The sequence below is a fragment of the Balaenoptera borealis genome (assembly GCF_965194805.1).
Source record: "Balaenoptera borealis genome assembly, chromosome: 16".
In the NCBI taxonomy this organism is placed as follows: Eukaryota; Metazoa; Chordata; class Mammalia; order Artiodactyla; family Balaenopteridae; genus Balaenoptera; species Balaenoptera borealis.
Window position 1 is genome coordinate 8,802,177 of NC_138872.1, and position 14,600 is coordinate 8,816,776.

General features: G+C 39.7%; 1 protein-coding gene across 2 annotated transcripts in view; it reads right to left on the reverse strand.

Annotated features, from left to right (window-relative positions):
* Positions 1-1,536: 1,536 nt before the first annotated feature.
* TSHZ2 (teashirt zinc finger homeobox 2) overlaps positions 1,537-14,600 on the reverse strand; it is a 447,673-nt gene continuing 434,609 nt past the window's right edge. For both annotated transcript variants that reach the window (XM_082362703.1, XM_082362701.1), the window contains exon 3: positions 1,537-4,053. In XM_082362703.1, the coding sequence (XP_082218829.1) occupies positions 4,052-4,053 (2 nt within the window). In that variant the 3' untranslated portion in view covers positions 1,537-4,051. The remainder of the gene's footprint in view (positions 4,054-14,600) is intronic.

The following is a 14,600-nucleotide window of genomic DNA, read 5'->3' on the forward strand; positions in this document are numbered from 1 at the left end:
CATCAGCACTCTTCTATTTTTGTTGCAGAGAATAGAAGATAATGTGAAAATGACATTTTTTAATGTTTTTTTTTTTTTTTAACAAAAACATTTAACAAGCTTGAAAAATAAAATCTGATGAAAAAGATTTGAACGCAGTCAAATAACCTGGGAAGTGACAGATGGGAAAGAAACAGAATGCAAGCACCTTTCAAGGCCTTGTAATCTTTGGATTTACTGTGAAAAGTTTCAGAAAATCGTAGACTTACTGTGGCACTGTCCATAGACCCTGGAAAATAACAGTGAAATTCACATATATACACGGATACACACACACACACACACACACACACACACACACACACACACACACCTCCTCTCTGCTTAGCCAGAGCTACATAAATGCTTTCCCCAAATGTCATTTCATTTGTTTGTTTTCTGCATTTCAACTAAATTCAGTGGCTTGCGTCTGTGACATTAATTATGAAAGACTCTAACAACTGAGCAGGCACATTTTTGGGGGTGAGATTTAAGAAATCTATTTGTGACCTTCAATTCTGTGGGGACCGTCTGGGCTATCCAATGTATTCTATGATTATAGTCTGCTTTTAGGTCTTGACCTATTTTTAAGCTATTTCCTCTCTGTATACTTTTCAGAAGGCGGATTCCCTATTCTGAAATATTATTATTTTGAAAAACAGGAATAAAATACAAATAACATGAGGGGAGTTGGACACTATGTCAGCTCCTCGCCCAGGTGTCTGGTATCAGCTACCTTTAGGAGCTGCCATAAGCATTGGAGGACCAGAATGTTGTGTGAATTGTTCACCTCGTATCCCATAGCATCTAGAACAGTGTCATGCATACGGTAGACGCCTGCTAATATTTGTTGAGTAAATTTCCTGAATAAATGGCATTTCCTCTTCTGCCTTGTGCCCCAGTGCTTTGTGACATGCTGTACATTTGGTGAATTTGCTGAACTACAAAATGGCGCCAAATGCATAAATCTTAAGTATTCATATACAAGTTTCTCAGTGGACATTTCGGTTTGCAGCTTGTTGGTGGTCTTAGTTAGAAGGAGGGAAGGGAAAGAAAGGCAATCTCTCACCGTCACTGATACCAAGGGCTGGTGGCAGAATGGAGATCCTTGAGTGTAATTTGCATGATATTTGCATGCCGTCTTCCTGTCCATCTAAAGTTTCAATTTATCAGAACTCTGTTTATTCAGAGAGAGGAAGAGAATTGTATGAAAGCAGATAAAAACATTCTCCTGAGTTCATGTTAGTTTTTCCCTCCAGAAAGAAGTTTCTAGAAGCCTGACAGGACTTGCCAAAGGAAGGCAGGCCTGATCTCTAGGAATATACTGAGCGCTGTGTGTATCTCACAGAGGGAGCCCAGATCTTGTTTCCTAAGGAGAACACTGGCAGCTGTCCCTCAGCAGCAACATTTTTGGTTACCAAGCAACGATTCATGAGTCTTACCAAATGTATCAATATTTTTGTCTCTTGCCTCCCACCCCTCCCCTCCATAAAAACTGCGCTAACAAAACCATATAGATTATATGTTGAAGCAGATGATTTATTTTTTCTTTCTTAGAAGGGAAACAATTTCCATGGAGCTGAGAATCGCATTGTTTCCCCCCAGTTGGAGCAAGAGCTCAAGAATCTGCTTTGGGATGGTTTCGACAGAATCTGAATTATGTAACTTTATCTAATAACCCTGGGTTGGAGCAGGCAATTTTTAAGAGCTTCAAGAACCCCGATGCTAATGCATTGATTTTCCTTTAATAGAATTTCGTTGTCGAAGGACAGTGCACAGTAGAGTCCACCCTTCAATCTTAACCCATCCGAAGACTGTTCCTTTCCAGATGAGCGCCGTTCATTTCTGGTTGAATAGGTTAAGCAAAGACAGACCTCGCTGTTCTCAATTCACTTTATGATCCTCCCATCATAAAAAATAATATCAGCACCTTGCTTTTCATGTCAGAACTACATTTGAGCTGCTATTCCCTATGCCCATGAGTAAATCCCATAAAAGCCGCCCCGTTGTACTGTTGCTATTTTTCCTTGTGGGTGATTGATTGATGGATGAGTGCTGACACTTCAATGAAGCTATTTCGACTGCCATCTCAATCCGATGATGTGAGGGGTATATTTTCTGTCCATGCCTCATTACTTCAGAATGACATTCCTGGAACTTCATTTACTTTTTCCCTCCTTCCCCGAAGCGCCATATTTTTTCCCATCTAGGTTATGCATGCCATAAAAAAAGCAATTTGCTATTATATGTGGCATAAGGGCAACACTTTCTCTAGGAGGTAAATAAGAATTTTTTTTTTTAATTCCAATGTTGAATTTAAGGATCATGTCAAACTTCCCAAAACAATTCCAACAGGCAGGCTCCAGGAGAAATGGTGCAGAGGATATATTTGGAAATATTTGACTTCATTTTTTTAGTGTTAAGATTTTTGACAGTGATAAGCTTGGTAATTAAAGCAACAACAAAAAATAATTATTTTGTTTCAGAATCATCTAGTTCCTAGTGTTGTGCCTAGAATAGTTGAAATATTTCACCTATAGCTGAGTAGCAGTTTACAACACAGTCCACACTTATTTGTCCTTTGAGAATGAGGGTATTCATTGTTTAAACGCAATGATGGATTTATCTATTATAGGTTGCTTTCAGTTGTATCGAAAATGCTCAACTAGAGTAAACAGATCTACCCTTGCATTTCCAAACTGTGCACTAGGTATGCAAGGGTTTTAATATTAAAGCATGCTCTTAGCTTTTCCAAGTTGACTTAGGACCTGATTTTAATCTGTGTAATACAGTATTCCCGTTAATAATAACGTATAATTAAGATATCCGTTAAAAATCCATAACGTTAATTTAATGGAGAAAATCTAATACAGTTCTATTGGAATTTTTACGTTAAATTAACTTTAACGGGCTTTTAATGGATGTCTTAATTAGATCTCATTATTAATGGGAATATTCCACAAATTAAAATTGGGCCCTCAAAGTTTTAATGAAAAAAGTTGCAGGAACACATTTAAAATGGACACCCTATTTCATGCTTTCTGTTGCTTCTACAGCTAAGCTGTGTTTCACAGCCCATAAACAATAGGTCCTGCAGAAAGAAATTACCAGAAAAGGCTGCTGCTGAACTTTCTGCCCTGCAATGATCTCATCTTCTTGCTTTCTGATTCCACATCTCACTAATTTCCTCAATTCTGCCAATTTGCAGGTCTCATGTGACAGCAGTGCATGCTGAAAACTACATATTTTTTAGCCAATGGAGATAATAATGATAATAAAGATGCCCACCACTGCATGGGAAAAAGTCATTGGCAGCAACATGGCTAAGCCTGACTATTTGAACAACTTTCCCAGAAGATGAACATTGTTCAGAGGTTTTCTTGGCTCAAACTCTGGTTTAACTTAATAATTCTTCCACTTTGCAGTGATTAATGGCTCCCAAGTGCAGGGGCAGGACTGGACAATCCAGGTGCAACCGTAATTGTTGCACTGAACAGAAACATTTCCTTTAGACAAATGTTCCCAGAGGGGTTATAAATAGGAAATGGACATTACCATGGAAAGTAAGCTTCCAAGCGTCTACATCTAGTGCAGCCCACTTGGACATTAAACTATGAAGACTTATCCTCCCCACCCCCACCCCCCCCTCCCGCCCTTTCCTGTCAAGTGTTACAAACTGACAAAATAAGTACATCAATGTTCTCAGTCATTACTTTTCTTCGGTGGCACTTCGTTTTCTCGTGACAGTGGAAAGGGGGCCGTAGAGACGAGAGAGCCCCGTTGCAGTTTATTAATGAAAATCTAATGTCCATAAGCAGAGAAGTGGAAATCAATACTTCATTACCAAATTGTTAGTGAGGATGAAGAGAAATGGCTGGAGTGATTTCTTTTCTTTTCTTTCTTTTTTTTTTTTTTTTTAGCAGTCTTCTTAGAGCAGGGTGTCAGGAGGAGTCAATGTCAGGAGCAGGGTGGTGCACCAAGGAAGGGCTCAGTGTGAGGGAACCAGGCTGGAAAGTTGAAACTAAGGCATTTGTCCTGTAATGGGAATCAGAACAACAGAAAAAAATGCATTATTTTCTGAGGAGTAGCTCAGGTGGTTATTTCCCCCAGGAAGTCAAATTGCTCACCTATTTCATTGGTATTAATGTTCTGCGTAGGGTCTTAATTAAGTCTAGTCTAGGGTATGATATAATCAGTTGATGGGACATAGAAAGGAAGGGCTAATTTAGGAAAAAATTTTTAAAATATAATGTATGGGGCTTCCCTGGTGGCGCAGCGGTTAAGAATCCGCCTGTCAATGCAGGGGACACGGGTTCGAGCCCTGGTCTGTGAAGATTCCACATGCCGCGGAGCAACTAAGCCCGTGCGCCACAACTACTGAGCCTGTGCTCTAGAGTCCGTGAGCCACAACTACTGAAGCCTGCATGCCTAGAGCCCATGCTCCGCAACAAGAGAAGCCACAGCAATGAGAAGCCCACGCACTGCAAGGAAGAGTAACCCCCGCTCGCTGCAACTAGAGAAAGCCCGTCCACAGCAACAGAGACCCAACGCAGCCAAAAATTTAAAAAAAAAAAAAAAAAAATAAAATATATAATGTATGGAAGAGATATTTATTTATTTATTTATTTATGGCTGTGTTGGGTCTTCGTTTCTGTGCAAGGGCTTTCTCTAGTTGCGGCGAGCGGGGGCCACTCTTCATCGCGGTGCGCGGGCCCCTCACTATCGCGGCCTCTCTTGTTGCGGAGCACAGGCTCCAGATGCGCAGGTTCAGCAGTTGTGGCTCACGGGCCCAGCCGCTCCGCGGCATGTGGGATCCTCCCAGACCAGGGCTCGAACCTGTGTCCCCCGCACTGGCAGGCAGACTCAACCACTGCGCCACCAGGGAAGCCTGGAAGAGATATTTGAACACCCATGTTCATAGCAGCGTTATTAACAATAGCCAAAAGGTGGAAGCAACCCAAACGTCCATCTGTGGATGGATGGATAAACAGAATGTGGTACATCCACATCCACTCTCGTACATTCTACAATATGGATGACTCTTGAAGACATTATGCTAAGTGATAATAAGCCAGTCATAAAATGATAAATAACTTCACTTACATGAGGTACCTAGAGTAGTCAAGCTCATAGAAACATAAAGCAGAATCGTGGTTGCCAGGGGCAACCTTTGCAAGATGAAAAAGTCCTGGAGATGGATGGTGGTGATGTTTGCACAACAATGCGAATGGAATGCACGTAATGCCACTAAACTGTACACTTAAAAATGGTTAATGGATGTATTATTATAAAAAGGGATGGAACCAAATAAAACATAAACCATAAAAAATGGTTAAGATGGTAAATTTTATGTTATGTGTATTTTACCATAATTAAAAGTAAAAAAATATATATATGATTTTTCTATTGTGAAGCATTTTAAAAAATTAACCCATGGCCCCACCATCAGGAGAAAGCTCCTATTTACATTCTGTAGTACTACCTTCTAGTATTTTCTTTCCCACCATTTTGTTAGGTTTACATAGTTGTAAGTGCCCACTGTGTAATGTTTTTCTTTGTATTCTTTCACTTGGAAATCTCATTGTAAACAGTGGGATGTATTCTGTCACTTACATTATCAGGGTTTGCTAAACCATTCTTGTGATGTTGGACATTTAATTTGCTTCCAATTTTATTCAATAATATACAACACTGTGATGAACATCTTTGTATTTAAAGCCTTTCAGTATGTTGGGATATTTTAATAGGCTTAAATTTCGGAGTCAAAAGATAGCAACATTTTTGTGGTGGGGAAATGCTTAAAACTACCTAATGGGGTGAATTTTTTTTCAGATATGTGCTATTTGTTTGTTTGTTTGTTTTGGCCACGCTGCACAGCATGCGGGATCTTAGTTCCCCAGCCAGGGATCGAACCCGTGCCCCCTGCAGTGGAAGCACAGAGTCCTAACCACTGGACCGCCAGGGAAGTCCCAGATATGTGCTATTTGGATTACTGTAGGAATGCATATGATTTCCATCAGTCCAATCTGGGTGGCAATCCTTGTTTACACATTATTTAGTGGTAGTACTCATTTTAATGAGAAAAAAACACTTTGGACCTATATTTAATTTGTCCTTTGGAAAAGGAAATTTTCCAAGTTTCTAGTAGAAGAACAAAGACAAGTTGAAAATTGTGTGACATTTGATGTGTGCAGAGAAATTACGGGCAAAATAATCATAACAGACATTATAAAGGATACCTTGGTAAGTATGGCTACAATACTAGCAACCAGTTATTATATACCTACCAAATGCCAGGTGCTTTACTTCCATTACCATTAACCATTGTTTGAAGGAAACAACTTCGTTTTAAAAATAAGAGAGAGAAAAAGTCTCAAAGAGGTTAGTGACTTGTCCAAAGTCCCACAGCTAATAAAAAGCAGTGGATGGCTTTAAATTGAGGCTTTCCCACTTGGAAGCTTCCACGCTCACTCAGGCACCACCGTCAGGGGAAGGAACCATTTCCCTTGGTCACTGAGTTTGTATTTCAGATACGAAGGGCCCCAGCAGTCTTTGCTCTGACTTGGTTGGAACCTCCTACCCCGCCCTCGCAGGTCAGGAAACTTGAAGGAGGATGGTCACGTGGTCACTTGATGGAGGAAGAGAAACGGGTTAAAGAAAAATAGAGGCTTCTTCCCTAAAGAGTGAACGTGCCTTACACCGTGAGTCAGGACGATGTCCTGGTGGGGGGCAGTTTCACACTCAGTCTGTTCATGGCCCTCATTTTCTCCTCCTTGACCTTGATGTTAATGTGATACCAGTTTTAGAGAACCTTATTTCATCTATCACTTCCTTGAACCTGCTCCAGATTTGATCAACACCCAAACTTCTCTGGCTGGGTTTCTCTTAGGTCAAAATTTGTTCTGGGAAGGGGAGCAGGGAGAAAGGAAAAGATAATTTTATTATAGTCCCCTTTTGGAAATTCACAGTACATATTAGCGTATTAAAGGCTCTGAGAAGGCCTGCAATTAAAACCCAACCCAATCCAACACAATATACCTTTCTTTAACCCAGTGTTTCCCAAATTCATTTGATAACCCTTCTCTTCCCTACAGAACACTCACAGATATACTTGAGTGTCATTTTCGGGAAAACACTCATGACAGACGCTCGTGCAGAAGCAAAAGTAGTTGTTTAGTTCCTGAGATCTCAGTCCTGACCTCATTATTGACGTTCTGTAATTCTTTGCTCAGGTTACTTGGCTTTTGGGGGTCTCAGCATGAAAGGATCCTGCTGTCTTGATAACTTGACATTTTTTGCATGTTTAGTCTATACTACCCTTTTGAGATCTGTGCCTTACCTCACGTCAACTTCACAATGCTGTAACACAGGAGGTACTATTGTCTACACTTTCCAGCCTAGGAAATGGGGATTTAGAGAGGTGAAGCCACTGACCTGCAGCCACCTGGCTGGTAATAGGAGAAAGGGTATCCAGATTCAGGTTTTTCTGGTCTCTTAAGCCCTGCTTCTTATATTGCCTGTGATTGCTTGGTAATGTCTTAAAATGTGAAACACTAACATTATTAATAATTTAGAGGCATTTTCCCAAGAGTATCTGTACAGTTACTCAGTTAAATTCCAGATATGAGTGTCTTCTGTTAAAACCCAGCTATGATGTTATTTCTATCTGAGAGATCTCATATCCCACCATGATTGATGGAAGTGGTGGATTCTTCTGGAAGGGCAGTGTTTCTGTACTAGAAGAGAATGGTAAAGAGGAGACCTGAATCTTGGGCCACTTTGGGACAATATACCCTTAAAAAAATTATTTCTTATCTTAAAAGAAGAAGAGAAATGTTTTTTTCCTCTAGGTCTAAAGATGAGACCTGGCAGAAAATTAAAACTAGAAAATGAAGGGAAGGGGGATGAGAATGGATGCTATTACCTTTTACTGTTCAGAAAAAATTGTGTAGAATGATTTAAGAAAAAAAAAGCAAATACTCTTGGTTGCCTTTCAAATGATAGTTGAGGCCAAGCTCTGCTGCTGCATGAGTTTTCCCCCCTAATATGTTGAACTAATACTATAAAAATAAACCAGAAATAAATAAAAAATTTAATTACATATCGAAAAAGTCATTGGCAGTGTTCATTAAGTAGAGTTTGTGAGGGAGAGCCAGGCAAAAAGATGCAATTATTTTTGTATTACAGTCACCAACAGATGCGTAGAATTCTATATACTGTATTTTAATTTGGTCATGCTGGGATCCTTCATCCCTCGGGCAAGTCATTCTGGTTGACTCTTCCTTTTCTCTGTGCCCTTGCACCATCCCACCTGCCTTCTTTTTTCTCCACTCTGTACTGTTATTCTCAGAGCTGTATTATCATCCCAAGAGGGTGTTTTGGGTTTGCTACCATGATGGAGGCGCTGCTAGCATTTCATGGTTAGGGGCCAGGAATGTTAGGCATCTTGCAGTGTGTACAAGGTCTCTCTGTAGGTTGGGATTTCTTATCCTTGGCACTATTGATATTTTGGGCCAGATCATTCTCTCTTTTGGGGGGCTGTCCTGTGCATTGTAGGATTTTTAGCAGCAACCTTGGCCTCTGCCCACCAGATTTCAGTAGCAGTCCCCCTTACCTTCGAGTTGTGACAACCAAAAATATCTCTAGCCTTTGCCAAATGTCCCGTTGGAGTGGGGCAAAATTACCACTGGTTCAGAACCTCCGACCTAGCAGAAAACATTTTTGTTATTTGAGCCTAGAACCTAAGTCCATTTTACATATAAGCACAAAGTCTCTTATGCACAGTTTCATATACACTGCATTTTCCAGAAATAAAGCTACCTTGCAAAGAAAGAGAAACTGTGCTTTGTTTTGTTTGGAATGTTCATGGGAGTTATTTGCTGTTTTAAAAAACAGGTCACCATTGGCATTTGTGCTTATATTTGAGATGCCCATTCAACCCACCCATATTGATCTGCATTGATCACTGACACGTTCACTAAACTCTACATCCAGGAGCACGCATCGGGCTACCTCATCATGTCTTCAAGGACCTCGTTACTCTGAGTGTGGTCCATGAAACAGCAGCCCTGACATCACCTGGGAGCTTGTTGGAAATGCAGAAGGCTGGGTCCACCCCAGAGCTGCTAATTCAGAATTTGCATTTTAACAGGATGCCCAGCTGATTTGTATCCAGGTTCAACTTTGAGAAGTCTGGTTCTAGTGAATTTTTGTGCCCAAATGTTTTCCTTTTCTTTCACGTTATATGATCATGGCATTAGATGATTTCTTTTTGAAATTATGTGTGTAGGCTGGTCATTTGATCTACGAATTCTTTTTCAGGAAGTAAAGGGGAGATTATGAAATGTTTGTCCAGAAACGTCCACACTGGGTCTTTGAAGGGCGAGGACCCCTGCTCTACACAAGCCCTTTCTAGGCGGCAGCATCCTGTTCCATAATGTTAAATCTCACCCGTATGCTGAGGACTGAGTTCCAGATCCGTGCATCCAGCTGGCTTCTGGACATCTCTACGTGAATATCTCACAAGTGCCTCAACACATAACTTTTCCAATAGCCGGCGTTTGAATTCCCCGTCCCCATCCTGTTTCCTTTCTAACATTTCTATCCATGGGAAATGGAACCTCAAACAGCTCAGTTGCTCCTGCTAGAAAGCTGGGTCATCCTTGACACCTGGTCATAAAATTCCTCGCCAAAGTTGATTTCCATCTTCACTCTGTGTCCCCGTTCAAGCCTGTGCACATCTTTCCCGGATGACTGTGGGTCCCTCTTACCGGGCTACTTTAGTCCACTCTGTGTCCTGTGGATCATTTCCCATATGGCAAATGTGAGCTTATGAAAACTGAGATTAGATTGAAGCAGTCACTTCCCATTCCTCACAGCTTAGACTCCTTCAGTGACCTCTACTGCACTTAGAAAAAACCCTGTTTTTCTAAGACTTTCTGCCTGATCTGCTTTGCCATTTCTCTGACTGCTCCTGGGTCCGTACTGCTTAGTGATATGTCCCGAGAACGCTGGCCTTCTGACAGTTTCTGAAGCATGTCTCCAGGTATTCGAAGATGCTCTTCCCTCTGTCTAGAATGCGCTTCCTCCTATTCTTTGTTTGGCCAGCACCTTCTCATCCTTGAGGTCTTAATTTAAATGTCATTTCTTCAGAGAAGTTTTTTCTTACCCGTTGAATTTGATTAAATTATTTTGTTATAATATTGCACATTTTATGTTGTCGTTCTAGGACTTGTTGTGGTTTATGAACATAATCATATATGTAATTTTTAGTTCAGTGTCTGCCTCCTGCTCTGGCTTATAAAGCCCAGGAAGGCATGGGCTCTGTGCATTACACTCACATCAGTATCCCAAGCATATAAGCCAATATCTGGCACATAGTAAGTACTTGATAAATTTGGTTGAGTGAATGAAGTTCTAAAGAAAATAATTTGAGGTCTATCTCTTCAAAGATGAAAAAGGAATTTTAAAATATTTATTACTAAAACAGTACAAAAGAAAAAATATAGATTTATCTGGAATCCTTCTTCAGTAATTCTACAAAAGAGAACACGTAAAGAAAAAAAGAGGGGCTTCCCTGGTGATACAGTGGTTAAGAATCTGGTTGCCAGTGCAAGGGACACGGCTTCGAGCCCTGGTCCAGGAAGATCCCACATGCCGCAGAGCACCTAAGCCCGTGCGCCACAACTACTGAGCCTGCGCTCTAGGGCCCGTGAGCCACAACTACTGAAGCCCACGTGCCTAGAGCCCATGCTCTGCAACAAGAGAAACCACGGCAATGAGAAGCCCATGCGCAGCGAAGAGTGGCCCCTGCTTGCTGCAACTAGAGAAAGCCCACACGCAGCAATGAAGACCCAATGCAGCCAAAAAAATAAATAAGAAAAAATAAAAAAGAAAAGAAGAGAACAGGCTAGAAAAATTAGTCTAAGGAAACGGACATCAAGAAGCTTTGCCATCTAAGTGGTGCTTTCAACTTCAAAGAATAATTTATTCTGCCATTCTGAAGCAATTTATATTTTTCAAAGCACATTCATATATATATTCTCTTCTGAAATATATTGGCTAAATATTAGTAGCCCCAAAGATAAAGAGTTTAAATAATTTGCTGAGGGAGTTTAAATAATTTGCTCCCATGGTGATCGTGATGGGTCAGAACACCTGACTCCTAATTCAGGGCTTCTTGAAACTATTTGGTTGAAAATGAAAAAAAAGAGTAAAATACAGCTGCTGAAGAAATATAAAATGTATTGTTAAAAAAAGACTGTGGCAAGGAGGCCAGGTGGAAATGGAGACAGTTGATTTTTAACCCTGTAATCCTGGGAGAAACCTGCAGTTAATATTTTTTTCAAATTGATTTTACAATTTGAAAATCCAAATTGGCTTACCTACATTGATGAATTTCATCATTAGTGCTTCATCTAATTTTTCCTAAGAGAAATCTCTGTGTGCAGAAACCCTTAAACTTTGGTGGACCAATTTCAAGTCTTTGAATGAATAAAATAATTGCTTAAATGTATTGAACACTTTTTATACACTAGACATAGCTTCATGTGAGTAGGTGGATAACATTTTAAAATATTGTTTGATATAGTTTTGCCTTTTCTTAATTCCTTTCTTCCACGCAGTTTTCTCACCATTGAAAACAGAGACCCAGACTGGTTGCCCAAGGAAAGGGGAGGCCACCAAATAAACCAGATAGGAGGAAGGGTCTGAGTTTATGAATGGCAAGAAAGACTTTTTCTTTCTTATGTCAAACCTCAAAGAGGTGAATCAGAAAAAAAAAAAAAACTAAAAATTCTATATCAGTAATGTCTGTGTAGTGACTATTAATTTTAGACCCACCACTTATGCGTTATTTTCGTTAACCATCTCAACAACTCAACGGGGCATCCAGTATTACAGAGGAAAAAACTGAAGTTTAGATAACTGAAGTGACTTATCCAAGGCGACGTGACAATCAGTGGAACTGGATATTCCGATATTCAATAGGAATATATATTTTCTGGATTTCAGAGTCTTTACCGTTAACCATGAAACTAATTGTTCCTGATGTTGAATCTGTGCCCATGAAACAACACTTCTTTTTTTGTATATTTGTTTAAGGAGAACTTGATTAGACCCTTGAAGAACAGGAGACAATGCTATTATTGATCTTGCTAGTCTTCTCCTTGGGACATCTAAATGCAGACAGCATGCAGGTCATAACTGACACACTGGAAAATCTCAACTTTTGAACTTCCTCTTTTAAAGCACAGCTTGTGATAAATCAACCATGTGTCTCAAATGCATGATATATGCTTCATGACACAAACCAGACTGTCAACTGTCTACAGCCCTAAAGCTGGAGGAGAATTTTCCATGTCTTTTTTTTTTTTTTTAAATCAGTGCCAGAGCAAACATCTAGGTTGACCTCCATCCTATATCACCAACCTCCAGTGTCTAATGGAGTGGGCCAGTTGGAAATACTTTTAAAAATAAGTTCCCTTTAGATCTACTTCATGGGCAGCCCTTGAAATGGTTTAAAATCTCTTCACCATGGTGTGCGAAATGACTGTTCAAGAAACTGGCAGAAACAGGGTGACGTCTTGGAGAACAACAACAACAAAAATGTCAGGCGAGAAGATGAGGGGCTTCCTGAGAGTGGCACAAATGCTGTCACTAGGTGTCATTTGTGTCCTTGCTTGTGTGTCAGCTTAGAAGATTTCAATGGCAGCAGAAAATCTGTTCCTTAAAGCACACTCTTCAACTTCAGGCTACCCAAGTAGTTAAGAAACAGAAATGAAAGAAATGGCATGAGGGTTTGCCCTCTGAAAATCTCTTGACAACTAATGATGGGATTATGGAGTCTTAACTGCCGTACAGTTATCCCTAATTATAACCAAAGGTACGTCAATCTAAATAAAAATGATAAGGCAGAGAGAGGCAGGCTCCACTCCCCCCTCCCAACTTGCTTTTTAACATGAATCTCTTCCCAGTATGATGCTTTGACAAAGCTTGGATTGAATAATTATTAAAAAGAGATGGAGCCCAGTGTTAAGCAAAACATATTTTTGCAGAAAGGAATAGTTGAATTTTTTTTTTTTTTAATTTTACAGAAAGGAATGGTTTCAGTTTTAAATATTTGGTTTAACATGGGAACCTCCAATTGTCTTTTTTGTACTCTATCACAAAAGTTATGCAAGAACTTTCTGCCAGACATTAGGTATCAGAAAAGGCATGGCTTATTCTTAAATCCTGATATAGATTTTCCTTATGGGAAAGGTCAGTCTTGGGATGGATCTTGTTTCCATTTTTGCTTTCACTGCTAGGGAGCTCAGAGTCAATTTGGTGACCCAACTTCAGCAACTGTGTAACCTCTGAAGGCTACAGTCTACGTGCATTAACTTCTCTTCGTATTCTCTCTCCATTTTCCTTTGGCATTTTTGTTAATAGTTTGACACTTCCATTTATTAGCTGGGTGACATTGGGGGAAATGACTTACCCTTTTTCTTCCTAAGTTTCCACATCTGCAAAATCAGGATGATATTAGTGCCTTTCACAAATGGTTCCTGGCACACAGTAAGTGCTCAATAAAATGTAGATTTAAAAAATGATTTTCTTTTCTTTTCTGATTTTATTGCATTGCATACAATATGGTACCTTAAAAGTGCTGTTGAATAATGTGTAGAATAAATTAAAAAAATACATACATAAAATTCTGCTTATGTGTTAAGAATCAGGTCTTGGAAAATGGATTATTCTTACCTTCTGGAAATTTAAAAAACTAAGTAGAAGAGAGCCTCTTTATGTCAGGCATTAAACAAATGGTGAAAAGAAATCAGCTGTCAATTCAGATGTGAACCTAAGAAAAGTTTTCCTCTTTTATAAAAAAAGTATAAAATAGCATTTCCAAACATTTGATGTGGATATTAAGAAGAAGAGGGTAGAAAGCAGTCATAATACCTACCATTTTATCAAGTGCTCATTATAAGCTCTGCACTTTACAATAATACCTGACTGTAGATCTCACGGTCCCTATTTATTGATGAGAAAACAGAGGTTTGGACTGGTTAAGAATATCAAGGTCAGTTAGTTAGTAAGCAGTAGAGCAGCATTTGGACTTAGGTCTGTCTGACTTCAGAAGCCTGTTCTCCAGCCAGTATTTATTGCTGTCAGTGGAACTAACTAGAATCTTCTAAAGGCATGTTGCTCGGTAAAGTTATATAATGAAAAATGATAAGGACTGAAAAACTGTCCAGCTGTTATCGTCCTTTCAAGAGATAAATTAATAGGGTGGCAAAGATCAGAACATCCTGACAATGGAAAGGGAAAATGTCCCTGGTGGTTTCAATGTTGATTATAATTTCGTGTTTGGCAATTATGTATTTAACATTTGACAATTCTCATGTATGGTTGCTTTTGGTGCATGGTCATACAGGAGAGAAAGGAAGCAATTTCCCTGTACCCATTTTTATTGAGCCACATTCATATACTCCAAAAGGGCACTTAAGTTGTTTGAAAGAGGTCTAGATGCTGGCAAACACCACCATAAACAACCCGGACAGCTTAAAGTCCACACCGACAACAACATGATTCACAATGGA